This window comes from Notolepis coatsorum (genome assembly GCF_963971535.1).
Source record: "Notolepis coatsorum genome assembly, chromosome: 19".
In the NCBI taxonomy this organism is placed as follows: Eukaryota; Metazoa; Chordata; class Actinopteri; order Aulopiformes; family Paralepididae; genus Notolepis; species Notolepis coatsorum.
In genome coordinates, this window is record NC_140183.1 from 39,322,599 (window position 1) to 39,340,316 (window position 17,718).

The window sequence follows — 17,718 nt, forward strand, 5'->3', positions numbered from 1 at the left end:
GGTGTACGTTATAATTTTCAAATTCGGTGGGTTAGGGAGGAGGTAGGCACTCCGAACCTCTAGCCCACAGCAGGCGGCAGTGGAATCGGAAGATTCCCTGGACACGTTAAACGGAAATATAGTCGCTGGGGAGAGACTGAATGGCCCCCGTGTCTGGCAAGATGACCAACATCTTACTGTGTTTCCGTCTAGTCGGCCCAGGAAACGTCGCACGTAAGTAAGTGTGGGCACTGGGTGGTACGTGGACGACGGTCCACACCTAGAAGTAGGGCAGTGCACCGGAGGGGGCACAGCACCTGCTGTGAACAGGCCAGGCTGGTGAAAACGGTCAAAGTTTCCATACCCATAGCAAGTGGGATGGGGATCAGACCGTAGGTTTCAAAACTGAGTGGCTGATAGGTACTACGGACAATTAGCTGCTTGGGGTCCTGACTTGATGATGGACTATGAGATCTCTATCGACTGCGTCACCGGCCGGTCAGAAAGCATTATGACCCTATTGGCATAAATGCGTCTGGCTCAATGTACAGTCAGGCCACAGTAAGCCGAAACCGAATGCGTTAGTAGGCGAGTTGTGCTTCTGTGATCAGCAGGTTTGAAAAGAACCACTGGGAAGCAGAAGGGTAAGGGGTGTCGATTCAGAGGAATCTGGACTGGCACTCCTAAGATTGGAAAGGGACCCAGCCTTAAACTGCACCTGAAGGTAAAATAAGGGGACTTCTTCCGTTCTTGAGGAGACCTTACCACCGGAAGTGGAGACCTGCATCTCTGTTGGGGGAGAGGGGCCGGCGTCGGGCAAGACAGCCCTGAAGAAGGAGCTGGTTGTACCGACGTAGTGGACTACCTAAGCCTTACGGGGAGAGGTGCATCTAAGTAGGGGAAGGAGTGCATCCGAACGGGAGGAGGGTACTCTTAACTGGAAGGAGGTTAAAAGGGTCAAAGCGTTAAGGTCATTGTTTAATGAAATAAGGAATTGAATGGGGCGAATAGTTTGACCCGGAAGTCGTTCTGAGCACTGCTAGGACGATGGCGGTAGCTGGCGGCGGGGTCAAGCTAGCATTTGCAATGGCCTGTATATAATGTAATGTTTTATGTTGTTTAAATTTGTACACTAAATGGTAAATGGCTGCTTTTTTATATAGCGCTTTTATCCAAAGCGCTTTACAATTTGTTACTCACATTTTACCCGTTCACTCACACATTCACTCACACACCGACGGCGGAGGCAACCATGCAAGGTGCCAACCTGCTCATCGGGAGCAATTAGGGGTTAAGTGTCTTGCTCAAGGACACATCGACACGCTGCCCGGGAGGAGCGGGAATCGAACCGGGAACCTCCGGATTGCCAGACGACTGCTCTACCTCCTGAGCCACTGTCGCCCCTCAGCGCTTAAAGGGATTAAAGTTCTGCTGCGGAGTGGAGCTGTGTTGGGCTAACGTTGCGGTGTGTCGGGCCTGCTTGACACAACGGGACAATGTGCCGTTTGGGGACGTTTATTGCGGTGTCGTGGTTGAAGCTAAGCTAATGCTAACTAGCCGCGCTGGCTATCACACAAATGGCTAACGAAGCTAATATGCTAAGCTACCTATGCTAACGACATAGCATGATGGGACTCTCGGAATGTCTCGCGAGGTGTTAAACAAGAAGCGCGACCATCTTGGGTAGGGGCGCCGGGCGACCATTTTGAGGGATTTATTTTTTTCTAGGTGGTGTTTGGGTTAGGATTGCACTAGGGGGCGGTAGAGCCATGTCTTAGGCTCCCGTCCTGGTTTAGATTACATTCTTCACGTGTGGGATCATTTGTTAAGGGGTCTAGCCTCTTATAATACAATAACTATATTGCATTGATAGTAATTTCGGCCAATAAGGTAATATATAGACATAGTATCTCTCTCTCTCTTTCTCTACCTTGTCAAGTTGGGATCTAGGGTGGCTTGCTATTTGGTATTCAGTTAAAGGGTTATGTTTTCAATTTAAGGTTAATGGAGGAAGCTTTAGGTGTGGGACTGTGTCGGTTCTACACAGTTATGGCCGGTTTTGGGTGCTGGTGATGTTGATTCAGGGAATGGGGCAGACAGGGTTGGGTTGATGGGTATTGCGTGTGGAGTGGTTAGAGCAGTATGGTGGGTGGATTTGGGAGCGTACAGGTGTGTATTGGGAAGTGGGATGAGGTACAGTAGTACGCGCTCTCTCTTTCTCTCCCTCGCCTTCTCTTTCCCTCTCTCCCTCTCTCTTCCCATTATAAGCTTCACCAGTAGGAGTGTGCATCACATGGTTGTGATGGGAACTCAACAGTGCTTAGAAGCCACATCGTAGGGCTGAACGGCAGGATTACTTTAGTGTTGGTAGTATAGTTTAGTCTAATAGTGAGATGTAGGGGGAGGTGGGATCCCAGCCCCCCCTCCTCTCTCACTCTCTCTCTCTCTCCCTCTCCCCCTCCTTCCCTATCCCCCCTCCCCCTCCCCCACTCTCTTTCCCTCTTCCCCCTCCCGCTCTTCCTTTCTCTCCCCCCTCCTCTCTCACTCTCTCTCTCTCTCCCTCTTCCCCTCCTTCCCTCTCCCCCTCCCCCACTCTCTTTCCCTCTTCCCCCTCCCGCTCTTCCTTTCTCTCTCCCTTTCTCTCTCCCTCTTTCTCTCTCTCTCTTTCTCGCTTTTTCTCCCTTGTCACGGGGATGACGTTGATGTTTGAGTTTACTTGCTATTTGGTGTTCGACTACAGTGTTATGTTGTTAATATGAGGGCGATGTAATAGGGGAAGTGGAGGTTTAGTTTAGGTACGGATGGGGTGGCACAGGTGTGCATTTGGGAGTACAATGTAGTACAACTCACTCGTTTTCTTATCCCTCCTTCTCCTTCTCACTCTCCCTCGTTATTAATTTGGTTCAGTGGGCCTGGTGGCTCATGCAGGTTAGGCTTGTTTATTTGTTTATTGATATTTCCTGTTTATGTACTGGGTTAGGTGGTGCTGGGTAGTCTGTAGGTTAATTATAGTTCTGGGTGTGGTTGTTTTGATTTACGCTGTCCCCCCTAGCCCGTGTAGGATTTTTTTCCTCCCTTCCCGTCCTGCGTCCTTAGCTCAGGTCCTGGCTCTTTCCCTGGCTTCTTTCCTAGCTCCTCTCCCCTTGATGATCATAGGTGCTCCCTCCCTCCCTCCTCCTTCCCTCCCTCACACAGTGGTGCAGGTGGAGGGGATGGGGGGCCGAGCAGGGGTGGGCGTCCCGTTGATGCAAGGATATCGGGATACCATTCTGTGATCTGGGTGGTAGACATTCTGGGTTGGGGAGTGATGAGGCCAGGGTGTGCAAAGGGTGTGACATAGGGGACGTGCCTGGGGATGTTATGCATTGGTGGTTCAGTGGTAGGAATTCTCGCCTGCCACGGTTGTGTGTATGTGTATGCAGTTTTTCCATAGTGGGTTGGTTCTAGTTCGGGCGTAGGCGAACAAGGTGTGTAGTTTTTTTTCATTTTGACGGGGTACAGGCTCCCAGCTCCCCCACTGAGGTATCAGGGGGTCGAGGGGTGCATTTGGGTACGGCGTTAGGCTTTATGTCATATTATATGTGGGGCTTATGGTGGTGGTGTTTGTTGTTATTGATGTGAATCTGAGATGCTGTGTAAGTGCAGCAGTGGATGGGAGGTTGTGTGAATTTTGGATATCCTTGTGGGGAGCCCAGGGGGTCTCTTTCAGGTCGCTACTGGGAGGGATGCCTTGGGCTGCGAATGGCGGACCGGTGGGATATCATGGGTCTGCAGGGATTTCATTAGGAGTGGTGTCTGCGCCTGTGATTTATAAGACAGGTGGTGGGGCGCTACGCCAAGCACGAGGTTTCAGAGATATGAGTCACTGAAGGTTTATTTTTTTCCTCGTGAGATGATGAAGCGTTGAGTTAACACCTAGATTTTGGTGTTAAAGAGGGGGATTGTGTATTAATTATGAATAAATTATGTGAATAATGTGATGTAAAATGTGATGTAAGATAGGAATACATTTTAGACTTTCTCAGATAGAAATAAAGAGCGCTACACATAGAAGGAAATGTTAAAATTAGATCTACACATAGGCATTAAGCTGTCAGTGACAATTAGAATGTTATATGAGATTAAGATGACAAATACATTAAGCAAAGAAGACATTTTGATGCAACTAAATTACCATATCCAGCACAAATGTTTAGAAATGATAGGCTGTGGAAATAATTCTCATTGTTCAAAGGAAAGGACCATCAACGTACCAGAAACAGACGGGAGAGGTTGATGCAAAATTGTGTTGCTCAGAGATTCGTGTGAAGCGTACACTACAAAGAGATTGGAACATCCCGTTTGCAGATTGGACAAAGGACAAAACGCAGCTAAGGCTGTGTCGTTATGATTCAAATAAATTACACTAACTCTCTCTAAAGTGATATTAGTATAGAGATGCGCAACATTTCCATGCTTAAGATAAATAATGGAATGAAAAGCGAATATCACTGATGTTAAGTGTTTTTTCTTTCTTTCTCCACAGTTGCTCGGGGGCAGACAGAGGCAGTTCCGACGATTCCAACTCCAACTGGGGAAAAATTGACTGTTAAAGTCTGGGTATAAGTATAATAAGCGTCTTATCAATTCCTGTCTGCACTGGAAAGAATTGACAGTATGAGTGAAGTTTAACTCAAGTTTGTAAAAATAGTTTGAAACACAGAGAAACTTGTTTTTCCAAACGGTAATAATATGAGTGCATGAGAGTGAAGGGTGAATGTTAAATGTAGAGCAAATTCACCAACTTTGATAGAAGCAAATAGAAGTAAATAGAATAACAAAAACGAGAGTTGACAATAAGTCTATTTCAATAACCCGGAGTATAAAAAATAGAAGCAATATAGAGATGGCCAACAGTAGCCAGGCCAATAGTGGGGAAATGCCAATAACCTCTGCAGACACTTCACTGACCGCATTGAGCAGTGACATTAACCTGATTGATTTGAATATGACTGATTTCCCTCATGTGACGAGCGGGTCAGAAGGACTTGGAATGTTAAACTTGCCTCCAACACAGGGGGGTCCGGCGCAAGAACAGCAACAAAATCCGAGGGGACCACCCTGGCAGTCACGGGGACAAGGTGGAAACAGAAGAGGCGGGGCGAATGGATCCAGACCTCAGCCAGGGTCAATAGAGTGCTGGACGTGCGGGAATTCCGGACATATGTCTAGGGACTGTGACCAGGAATATCGACCCCGAGGAGAAGGGTATCGTCCTCAAGCCAGAGGAAGTGGTCCTCGATGGAATAACAGACGAAGAGGCGGCTACGGGCAAAACCAGGGTCGGTATCAAGAACAGTGTCCACAGCCCATAAGCTCCCCCTGTCCAGAACCCCCCCAACACCAGAGCCAAGATGAGAGGCGGGGCCCAGAGACGGGAAGTCAGACCGCCAGCGCCGAGATGGAGGAAGGGGGGCAGACCTACAAGCAAGGGAGAGCGTTTATAGAAGCGTTCGAACGACATGAGGCGGTTCATCAAGACCTGATGAAGACACAGCGGGCGATTGGGCAAGCCGCACACGAGACGCAGAGACTGGAGCAAGAACTGGCTAGAAAGAATGAACTGCTGAGTGGTACAGTTTGTGAGGTCATGCTTCGGGCGTCAGAACTAGGCCGCCGTGATCAAGGAATGCCCTGTGCTCCGTTGCCCGGACAGGGAACTGGACCGCAACAGGGTAAACAGAGCCACAGGAGGGGTGAGTTTCCAGGCCCCTCCCCACACCAGGCTCAAAAGACAGCGGCTGAAAGGAACAGGTATGTGGCTTTCTCCCCAGAACAGGCTCAAGGGGGGCGGGCCAACAGATGGACTGTCAGAGGAAAGAGCCATGGAGGTAATGGTAGAGAGCAAGGACAGACTCTGGGGCCGACGAACCCAGGGCCATCCGATTACATGCGGGGGGCCCACAGGGCCCCACAACCGAGGGAACAGGGACAGGTTTGCTGGCCATGTGGACTGATAGGTCATTATCAAAGGTCATGTCTGCAGAGGCCATCGGCTGAATAGAAAAATATAGATAGGTATTAAAAATAAAAATAAATTGAATAAAAAATACTACTGATTAGAATAAAAATAGAAAAGAAGATGTGTAGATAGGTTGGATGATTAGATTATGTGTGCAAGTTACTAAAAGAATGTGCGACTAACATGGAAAAGTAGAATATGAAGTAACTGGCAGTTGCATGAGCTAATCGTACTAACAACAAAGTGGTAGTTAAAAACATTTAATATTAGACAGTGGAATGATGTGGTACTACTTCAGTTAGTGACCAGTAGTAATTATCCATGCTTGATCAATAAGTGGATTGGTCAAAGGGTGGACTGCGGACTTAAAGAGAGAGAATGAACTGAGTATTTTATTTGTTCTTTTAATTTTTTTCTTTCTCTTTCTTAGTGTATACGGGGGTGGTTATGCCCCTAGATGATAGGTTGATTTTGTTTCTTAGGGTGTGGTTGAAAAACGACACGCAAAATTTTTGTTTATTGTTTTCATTTATTGTTTTGGCATGTTTTTCTTTGTTTTTGTTTCTTTTCTCTATCTTTTCTTAGGAACCTGACGGGCTGGGAGTGATCTCTCACCGGTCAGGGTAGGAGGATGGTGGCGACACAGCGGGACTGGTAGTATATGTCTATATAGTGGACTGAGAACAAAGTGGATGGACTAGAGCTGGTTCATGATTTTGTTCTCCGCCCATTAAGAATCCAGATTTAGGATCTGGGAGGTTGTGTCGCAGTTTTGTGGGGAGTGTTGGAAAAACATGATTCTCTGTACATGGATGAGCTCAGTAGATTTTGGTCGCCATTGGCCAAATAGCTTTTGTGTAGGGTGTGGACATGTGCAATTGATAATTGGCTTATGGGGGACTCTTTGATGGCTTGTTAGAGGCTGGCAGAGTGGGTGAAAGATGTGTGGTTAAAGGCGACTGTGGTTTGTTGCCGTGCGTATAGGATCTGTTGGAGGAGGGGTCTCGTCAGTGCTGGCTGTCCGAGCCGAGGAAGCTGTCCAGAAACAGAGGTATGATTGTGAAAATGATATTCCACACTCATAGGGTGGTGGGGTATAATACTGTGTTGAACTTGAGACATTGGTCTAGTAATAGAGTACAGCACAAAATAATGAGAACCATGTGATTTCTTTTGAATATTAGCGATAAGGAGCCATGAAATATATAGATAACAAATTTGGAGAGAAATGTATTGTCAATACAGAACAGTAAAGATGTATCTGAGCGAAAATGTGATATTCCAATCAAATTGTCTGTTGTACATAACAAATCCAAATAGCGATAACAGGACAGAGGGATAATTATTTTCCGTCTGTGAAGACTGGAGCAGTACCAAGACTGCCCACAACCGGAAGGAGCAGTGATTAGCACAAGTTCAGAAGGATGTCCTCGACCACAAAGAGTTATCAAGAAACCTCAGGAGGTTTGATGAGGGATAACTGGCAGGATGAAAGCTAATGATAATTGAGATCTCAGCGATCCATGGAGGGAGCAGAATTATTGTATATATTTTTTGATTTTATGCTCCCTCTTTTCTTAGAAATGTTTAAATCTTTTGGTGCGATGTGTTAATCCTTTTCTTTCAGGGTCAGACACACAAATAGACATGTTTGGTTAATTACATGATAAGTATAGAAAAATAAACAAAAAAGCTGATAAATGGGACGATGTTCTCTTTGTATAGAGAAACGGACCTAGACTGGATGTCAAATTATAATAACTGATAAATGTGTGTGAAAGTGAAATAACGAGGGTGGGGGGTATATGAGTGAGTGGGGATTTGGAACTGTACAGAAATGAACTTTTGAACTGTTTTTTAGAGATTCTTTAAATTTTTTGGTTTTTTTAAGTGGTTTTGCTAAGGTTAAAAGGTTATGATACCTGGGAGATGTATGACCAGTTTGATTGGGAAATTACTATGGGCATATGTGGGTATATAAAACCCACAACGGGGGACTGTAGTATCATTTCAGGGTCAAACTGTTGTATAAGTCTGATTTTCCCCAGGGCCGGCCGCTACTGGATGAAGCTGATAATTGTAAGATGCAGTGCACACACTTTAGATAGATTCATTCTGTTATTGTTCTGCTAGTCCACCAAAGAGTATTCTAGCAGGTCTGAGAAGAGTGATTCAATCCCTCTCACGTCCTTTGGCCCCTGCCACGGTACACATAATTTAGGTCTTGAGACAAAGTGATTTAGCATTACAGTGGTAACAGTAAACACAGACTTTGTCTTCTTCCCCCACGTTGGAACTTAGAAACAAAAGACTGAGCGGCTAGTTGGATAAAAGTTAGCATCTGAATAGAGTGGTCCGTTGATCAAGCCAAAGTAGAACAAAGAGATGGCCCATAGGCACTCACCACTGATACCACAAACAGGACACCCCAGAGATGCAGCTGTTCTGCAGACAAGAATCTTCTTCTCACCCCCTTGGCAAACGGGGAGAGGGAGACAGGGATTCTAAACTACAAACAAGTAGGTAAAAGACCACCAGAACCCTTTTATGAATCCCATAAGGAAAACTAGACTCTTATTCACCTTTGCAGAGTATCAATAAACCAATACAGGAAATAGCCATAAAAGTAAAGTTGGTTAGTTTAAAAACCCTATGTAGGACTTGTTTGGAAATATAGTTAATATAGTTAATGTGTGAGGACATTAGAAAAAACTAGATTGGATTAAAGAAAACATACCAGTGAACTTAGATATTTGGAGAGTAAATACTTTGATTTAAGGATAAAGTATTTGTTAAACAAACCTAACATAAGTCAACATAGAAAATAGTAAGGAAACTATAGTTGGTAAATCTAAAGCAGTCAGCAAAATCAGGTATAAAGTAGATTCTTACTTCATTTTTACATTTCAATAAAAAATAGGTTAACTTAGGTATTTAAGTCACTAGGAAAGTCTGCAAAAGCGTTAATCTATTAGTTTATTAAAGTTAGGAAATACCCTTGGGATTTTAAGATAGTAAAATTAACCTAAATACCTTTAAAAGCTAAAACTCCAAAACAATATATATTTTAAGGACGGCCTCTTAAAAAGTAATCAAAACTGGGCGCGATAGATTCCCCCAATCAGGAGGTAGAGATATTTCCCTCTGACGTAAAGACTCCCGCGTCCGCAGGAGGAGGAGTCAAGACTTTAAAATAGCCTGCACGACAGCAGGAAGACACACGCTTTTCGAATAGACGCTTTTTGACCACCACCCACAGGAGAGACGGCAAGCAGAGAGACGGACGAGGAAGAAGCTCTGAGAACGAGAAAATAATCCTTTTGTTGTCATCAGACAACAAAGAAAATCAACGACGAAGATTATTATTCTTTAATCTACTTTTGATTAGTCTGATATTTGGTGACAAACGGCATAGAGTTTGCGTCCATCAAATATTATTGCACATACTCCTATTTTTCATTTTGAACCAGATTCAGTTGTTGTTCACTTTTGGACTCTGACAATAAAAGCGGATCTGAACATTAGATCAATTCTCTTCTCTTCATTTGGTGCTTCCACTCTCGCCGCCGTGCTATAAGACCGGGTTGGTCTTATTATCAGTAAATAGGTTTTAAGGTGTACTTTACAACACAACGCAGAGTAATTTAGATTAGATGGTTTTTTTAAGATAAAACCCTTATTCCCTTTTACTATATGGGTAACAGTGGACTTAACTCGCCGCACGGTGCGACCCCCCCCGAGGGTCGGTGCTTGGACCCCGTCCAACTCTCCGGGCGAAGGCTCCAGCGAACGGTGGTCCACCAGGTTGTAGTTGACTTGTAACCTGGCAGTCGTACCCGGTGTCCGCGAGGACGTTCCGAGTATAATGTCTTTAGGAGTGAGGTAACTCAGTACCCTCTATTCCCGTCCCTATCTGTCTCCAGGAGGGTAAGCCTCCCCTCCTCACGCCACCGGAACCTGTGGACGGCTGGCTAAATTGTCTTCATCGCCGGTGGATAACTCTCCACGATCGACCCCACCCCCCGGCCCTAACAGAGTCTGGTTACCGCTTGTGTGCTCCAACCCCGATATCTGAGTCCCACTGGCTTATCAATAGTCTCAGCGTCTCATCCCCGCACACAATCAGCAACACCTGAGTTCAATAATGACAGCCACTTGAGTCCCTGCTCCTTACGTCATTACTCGGCCCATTCACATCACAGTACTCACAGTTGCACGAGGGTTTCGGACAGAGATACGGGATGGTTTGAAAGCTCGGCGTTGCTAATAAACATTTTAAATATTTTTTATAAACTGGTCAACATGGCATTATTTCCGGCGTTGGCTGCCTGGTGTGATCACAGCGCATGCGCATCATGCACACAACGCCGGAAATAATGCAGTGTTGACCAGTTTATGAAAATTATTTAAAATGTTTATTAGCAACGCAGAGCTTTCAAACCATCCCGTATCTCTGTCCGAAACCCTCGTGCAACTGTGAGTACCTTTGAAACGTCTCTGTGATTCTTGTATAACGAACGGTTCGGTCAGAACCAGTCATTCAGGGTAAATCTAGGTTGGTTTCCTATTGAGGAGCAAGTGACTGTGGATTCACTCGGTGCATCACAGTCACGAAAGGGGCTAGGTGGTTGATGGTGGTTGAGAAGTGAGAGAGAGAACCCTTGTAAGTTCTCTCTATTTATACACTGTGGAGCGCAGTTCTGGAAGGTTCTAGCCTGTTCTAACCGGTTCTACTATGACATGATCATACTGAAGCTTAACTTGAATTTCACTATAGGCGTGTTCGAGATGGGATAGGCGGACGCAGATCTGCGCAGGTTTTACTACGGCCTCGCCAAGCGCGTTGCATGACGTTTAGAATGTTGTCCGACTTGCTCTGAAAATCTGACGAGACGAGGCACGTAACTCTCGCGGGAGCGAGCCACGCACAGCCTTCAGAGTGAGGCGCCACAGTACCTCTCAGCCGGCTGCTCCCGGCTGGGAAGCGACTTGCTATGGTCGTGCAAAGCGCCTATTGGCTCAGAAAAGTCACCAGCCACATGACAGCCAGGGAGTTATGAGACGTTTGATTAATTGATTGAAAACTTTATTATGTTATGCGTTATTTACATTTACATTTACATTTAGTCATTTAGCTGACGCTTTTATCCAAAGCGACTTACAAGTTCTGTACGACAAGCCATCAGGAAGGGCACAACTCTATCAGCTGAGCAACAATGTTCATCAAAGTGTTGAGTGCTACAGTGTAGGTTAGTTTATTAGGACAAGTGCATGACAGTACGGTTAGTTAGGGTTAGATTTTTTTTTTTTATTGTTTTTTTTTTAAATTCAGATAATGGTTGAAGAAGTGCGTCTTTAGTCGACGGCGAAAGATTGGACGTGATTCGGCTGTCCTAACTGGGGTGGGTAGTTCATTCCACCATTATGGGGCAAGGACTGAGAATAGGCGACTTCTCTTTGATGACCCTCCGGGAGCTTGGATAGGAGTAGGTCTGAGGCGGCCAGAAGATGCAGAGCGTAGGGGTCTTGAGGGTGTGTAGTTAGAGACCATTGACCGGAGGTAGGCGGGAGCGGTTCCCTTTGCCGCACGGTATGCTAGGTCGAGGGCCTTGAAGCGGATTCGTGCAGCAATGGGGAGCCAGTGCAGGTCCCTAAGAAGTGGGGTGACATGGGCCGACTTCGGTAGGTTTGAGATCAGGCGGGCCGCTGCGTTCTGAATGAGTTGAAGAGGCTTAGTGGCAGTGGCCGGGAGGCCAGCGAGCAGTGCATTGCAGTATGATGCGTTATCATCATATCATCATGATAAACTTCAAGCTGTCAGACACACACACACACACACACATGCGTCGTCTGTTTTGCCTCAATACTGTATATATAATTCTGTTTTGCCTCAATATACACAGTATACATATATATATTGATGCAAAACAGAATTATTCAGCAGTGTGTTGTGTGTGCGTGTGGCCAGGAGCGTGCAACAAGATGGTATACATTATGGTATATGAATAGTATATTCCACTATAGCAGTATATGGTGTGCTGTACATTTGAATCTGATCTAATTTTGCACACGGCCATCGCATTATAATGAGCTGGACAGGTGTGTAATGTGTGCGTGGTGACGTGAAAGCGTATCTGCCATGCGAGACTAGGCGAGAGGCTCTCGTGAAATCGGAAGTGTCCGCCTTTTTAACTCCTCCCCCGGCTTCACTCGGCTACTCTTGTCTACTTTCGAGGCGAACCGAAATCCATCTCGAACACGCCTTATGACACGGCGGCAGTTACACTAGGTGTTCTGCGTCTGCCCCCCGTGCCAAACAAGCAAGCCCAGCTCTTGTTAGCGCATGAGCCCGTTATAATTACACTACTGTCGCTATTTCACAATGAACTATAATGAATTACGGTTCATACAGAACACGCGCCAGTGTCGGGAGTAATGCACGAAAGCTTATTTCCGCGTTGAAACTAATGCATGAACTGAGGAGCGCATATGCCATAGTAACGATATTCTACCACTGGGCGTCAGCTACGCATGCTCTGAGCTGTGCGTAGACATAAGCACAAAGTCAAGTTCACGTTCAAATTAATAAATCCCACACTTTGCTTAGAAATGGTCGTACACACGGGTTAAGCACATATCTGTGCGTACGCAACGTTGATAAATGAGGGCCGCAGGCCTATAAATTACCTTATTATAGCCAACTTGCACATCTATGGATCGGGCCAAATCTCCTCTTTCAAATGGCAGAGTTCAATTTGGATTTAGTATCGCCAGGCGTGCAGGAAGAACTCTGAATGAAATCTGTACAGTTTCATTCTTATAATGGATATGGCTCCGCCATTTTGGATCGGATTGCAACAGGGATTGTTGCTAAATGTTCACAGAAGGTAGACACACTCACTGCACTCCAATATATGCCAATAACGTTCAGTTTTGTGATAGAGAATCCCGAGAAATAAGAGATAAAAAAAAATTCATACAAAAGTAATTTGCTTGCAGGAAGCTGGAATCGGCTGGGAAAGGTAGTTTTTCAAAATTTCAATGCTCATTGAGAGCTCTGGATGCCGCTAATTCAAAATGGCGGATATTTGCTAAATTATTAAGACATTCCATAAACTAAAATCTCACTAATAACACTTTAACCTATTGGTAAACAAACGTTACTGAAAATATACACTATGACTGCTGTTGTGACATGGTTAGGGTCTTTACTCTTGGATACATTTGAGGGGGAAAAAAACTCTACTTAATCATACAGTCTGGAGAGATTGCTTTATGATGTGATGTCATCTGCGGTCTGCCGGTGGACCATACAGGTTAAAGAGGCTAAAGCAAAATTATGGCCTGTACTAGTCACCATCATGCAGACAATGTTTAAATATTGCCTTTATGTTTACTATATTTTGTCTTAGTCACCTCTCTGTAAGACCGCTTCAGGTCCTGTTCCTGAAGAGTGAGTCCCCCTGTTCTAGACAAAACTCCAGTTCTATTCAGTTCTATTCAAAATGAGCCCCAAGGGATCCGCAGGGGTTCTTGAAGGAGTCCCAAGCAAACCAGTTTAATATCACTATTCATTTATTTACTAGAAGTTAGTACAAACAGACCAAAACAGTATAAAACAGACTATTTTGACAAGTATTATATTCTCCCAACTCTCCAGCCACAGTATAGACAATGTGTAATTATGTACTAAATCATATCTCAAAGCAAACATCTTGTCAGATGATGGAGCCCTGGGACAAAATGCTTTCATATAGGGGTCCGTGGCCTATGCATATATGCATCTATTTGGAGGGATCATTGACAAGAACAATTTAGGAAACTCTGCTTTGTACTGGTTCAAATCTGTTCTCATCGACGTTCTGTAGAAGTGTCCCTTTGAGCCTCATGGGGGCAGCCTTGAGCTGTTAACAGGATACAGAATGGCAGACCACCCTCTCATCACTGTGGATCAGGACATCACATGATATCTCATGCTCATGATGACACTGCTTTCCCAGGTTTCTATATACATTGCATCTGCATGGAGACAACAGCACATGACTAAGCATCAAGATGTCACAATACCTGTTTCTCTCCCTCTCTCAAAAAACGGGAACTTAACTTATACCAATAGCCATTCTGTCTGAAGCAGTAAGCTAAGTGTAGGCCTGTATTCAGCTCACTCCTTCAAGTTCATGTGGGCGTTGTCCGAGTGGATGCAATTCTACATTTAATATGCTCTTACTGTGTATTCGGGGCATGTGCAGTAGTTTAGGGTTCTGGCCTGACGATTTGTACAGAGCTGGCTGTGAGCTCATTTTACTCTGTACTAAAGCAACCTTTATACAAATACAAGAGAGACCCAGAGTGGAATTCCCCTTTAAGTCGACACAGGGACGATGCTTAGCACCGTTGCCTCACAGCAAGAAGCTCCTGGTTTCTAACCCCCACGGGAGGCCTTTCAGTATGGAGTTGGCACCTTCTGCCAATGTTTGTGTACGTTTTTCCTCTGGGTACCCTGGTTTTTCACTCACACCAAAAGGCATGCTAGGTACGCTCCTGCCATTGCCCTTGACTAAGGTAACCTACTGGCATGACGACTGGAGATGGTCCCCGGGTACTAGTGGCTGCCCACTGCTAAGTGGTTGGATGGGTCTAATTCAAAGGTATAACTTCCCCACAGGGACAATAAAGTGCCACATACCTTTACATTGATCTTTGGACTAGGTTGGCCTACATGGGGACATTTTCTGTCAAAACTGTGACGTCATCATTGGCCAAGAAGATATCTCAATTGCATTGGTTGCATTGTGTTTTCAAATGATAAAGAAATGTAATCTGGCCTGGTTTAATTTGACAATGACTTGCTCAACATGCCCACCTTCGCCCACACCTTGGATATGCAGTGTTATCTGGAATGCAAACAGAAGCATTGACCTTGATTACAGGCAACAAAGAGACAATATTATAAGTTAGTATCAGTCCACACCTAGTATTTTTCTCCCCGATAACTGAGTAATATAAGTAATGGATTTACCACTTGGTGCGGTAACAGTTGATCATAATCCTTGTTATTAAAATCATCAAGGCTACAAGGTATGTTATCAAATATAGGCCATTTTAGCCTAATTTAAAATTCATATTACATTATTGTAGGCTTCATTTGGATAGCATTTCAACAAGTGAATATGCTCAGGACTATCTTTGTATATTGAAATGAGGAGTTTGACATTCTTTTTGCAAAATGTTCACTAGATTGCTGTGTTTGCTGTGAGAATGAGGACCGCACAACAATTTCTGCTTTTCCACCATACATTTCTGCTTTTCATGTAAGTATGGTTGTAAATATATTTTTTAAAGTCCTGCATGGTACCACAAGTTACCATTGTGAGTGAAAAGATTTTACTATGTGGGTTGTACTCATATTTGTTTCCAGCAAAGGTATTGTGGTATATTATTCCCCACACAGTTATGTGCTTCTTGGTGTGCAGAGTTTCATTCCAAAATGCTATTTATCCATTTGAGACATATTTTGCTGTCTTATAGGAAATAAAATCAAATCAAATGTATTTGTAAGGCCCGACAACACACGTTAATGTCCCCATGGGCCGGACACGTCTTCTTTAAACAAGTCAAGAAGAAACATCACAATAAATCAAGAACAAAACAAAAACACCATAAAGTCAAATAAAAAAAATAAAGAAAATGCAAAATAAATGCAACACTCCCAGACATACCCCACGCAAAGGTAAGGAAAAACTCACTAAAACCTAGCAATAGGAAAAAATGCACCACAGGCAAAGGAACACACCAGCATTATGGGAAATGCGCTTACTGTCTTCTCAGACAAGAAGATACTAATTTTCCTCTCCCGGAGTTTTAAGTAGCTGATCCGTATCCACTTCCATTAATTTGTGCTAAGCTTGGCTAGCTTGCAGCCAGATAGCTTACTACTGAGCGCACAGAGAGGAATTTGTCTGATTATTTTCTGACTGGAGAAGACAGTAAGCACATTTCCCATAATGTTGGCTTGTTCCTTTAAATTGAGCAATCAATACTTTAGAAAGATAAATAATTTATTTTTCTAAAATGTTACCATTTTCAATAGTCAATAATATTCCTGAATGTATTTTAGGACCAATATTTCTTCCAGGTATAGGAGTAATATGGTGGATATCCCATTTTGTAACAAACCCCTTTCATTTTCAGATGTTTGTGTCATGGAAAGGATCTTTTCTTCAACAACAAGGAAAAGCTTCAACTCCCTCAGTCCTACAACATTGCCTGGATGGCTTCCATTCAGGACTTCTGTACCCTCTCTCGCGTCACCATCCCTGGTACCCACAGCACCATGACCCGCTATGGAGGGCCACTGTTTGAGTGCCAGGCTTGGCACTTGAGGGACCAGCTGCTGGCTGGCATACGCTTCTTGGATCTCAAAGTATTTGCGCTGAAGGACACCCTATATGCCATGCATGGAGTGATATACCAGCGCAACTCTCTCAGAGACATCCTAGACACAGTCCGAGCATTCCTGTCAGAGTTTAGAAGTGAGACGGTTCTCATCAGAGTGAAGCCAGAGCTTTTTGATAAACACCGGGTCAGTAAAATGGTTCAAAATCTGGTTAGCAATGACCCGCTTGTTTGGGTAAACTCTGGCATGCCAACCATGGGGCAGGTCAGGGGTAAAATTGTCTTTGTGCAAGAAAGTACCTTCACACTCGGCATCCCACTCATAGAAACAGGCACTAAAGGGGACCATAAGGTCACTAATGTTAAAGATAAGGACAATAAAATAATTAAACACTTGACTCAAGCCACGGAGGCTTGTGGAGGCCATAATATAGTTCTGACCTACTCCAGTGGGACTGGTATTGGTACATTCTGGGGCATGTTTCTAACTCCCAAAAGAGTGGCTGAGAAGGTGAACCCCTGGCTAAATCAGTACCTGAAGCAGTTCTATCCTAATCAGAACAAACCGTGCTTCGCTGTCATCGCCATGGACTTCCCTGGGATTGACCTCATTCAAACAGCTGTTGGTTTAAATACCTGCGTGTGGTGAATCCTGTCCAAAGAAAATATGTCTGACTAGAATTCAGTGGTTCTCAACCTTTTTTGGGTAAACGCCCCCCATCTGATGTCCAGCCCCCCCCCCCCCCCCCCCCCAAACCCCCCACACCCAATGGGAATTACATTTATGGCTCTCAATGTTGATGCAAATTCTCAGCCATTAATGTTTCTATTTGGCTCAGTCTATTGGGTCAGTTATGTCTATCAGTGGTATGTGTCAAATGCAGGCTTAGGGGCTAATACATAATCTTTTCTGGATTCAGATTTTTACTCATCTTACTCTTTATTACCAAGTGTGTATAAATTAAATTGTTTCTGACGTGGGATTTTGGATTTTGATTGTGCTCACTGCATAGGCTCTTCTCTGGTTCCAGTAAAGTTGTCCTGACATTAACAATATTATTAACAATGATAATAAATAAAATAAACTAGCATGTTTCTGATGTGCACCGTTGTGCTTTTAGTATACAGTACACAATAAGAAGGAAATGCCATATACTGTAATAAGGTTGTCTTTTGCCCTGTTGCTGAATGCAATATGTCTATTATTACATTACAGGGAGAAAAAAAAATTGTACAGGCTACAGAAGGCAGAATTCCGCTTGTCATTTTCATATTTGGATATTTTGCCTTGTTATGCATTTGAAGAAGGCAGTGATACAATAGTTTCAAGAAATAAAACCAAA

The 17,718-nt window shown here is 44.3% G+C and overlaps 1 protein-coding gene across 1 annotated transcript; it reads left to right on the plus strand.

Moving 5' to 3' along the window:
* Window positions 1-1,026: 1,026 nt before the first annotated feature.
* On the plus strand, window positions 1,027-17,024 carry LOC311246463 (1-phosphatidylinositol phosphodiesterase-like; the record flags this gene model as incomplete). Its single annotated transcript, XM_084336617.1, has 6 exons — window positions 1,027-1,032; window positions 5,366-5,526; window positions 5,675-5,849; window positions 6,965-7,031; window positions 9,904-9,907; window positions 16,172-17,024. The coding sequence occupies 6 exons, from the start codon at window positions 1,027-1,029 to the stop codon at window positions 17,022-17,024; spliced, it is 1,266 nt and encodes a 421-aa protein (XP_084192743.1).
* Window positions 17,025-17,718: the final 694 nt, after the last annotated feature.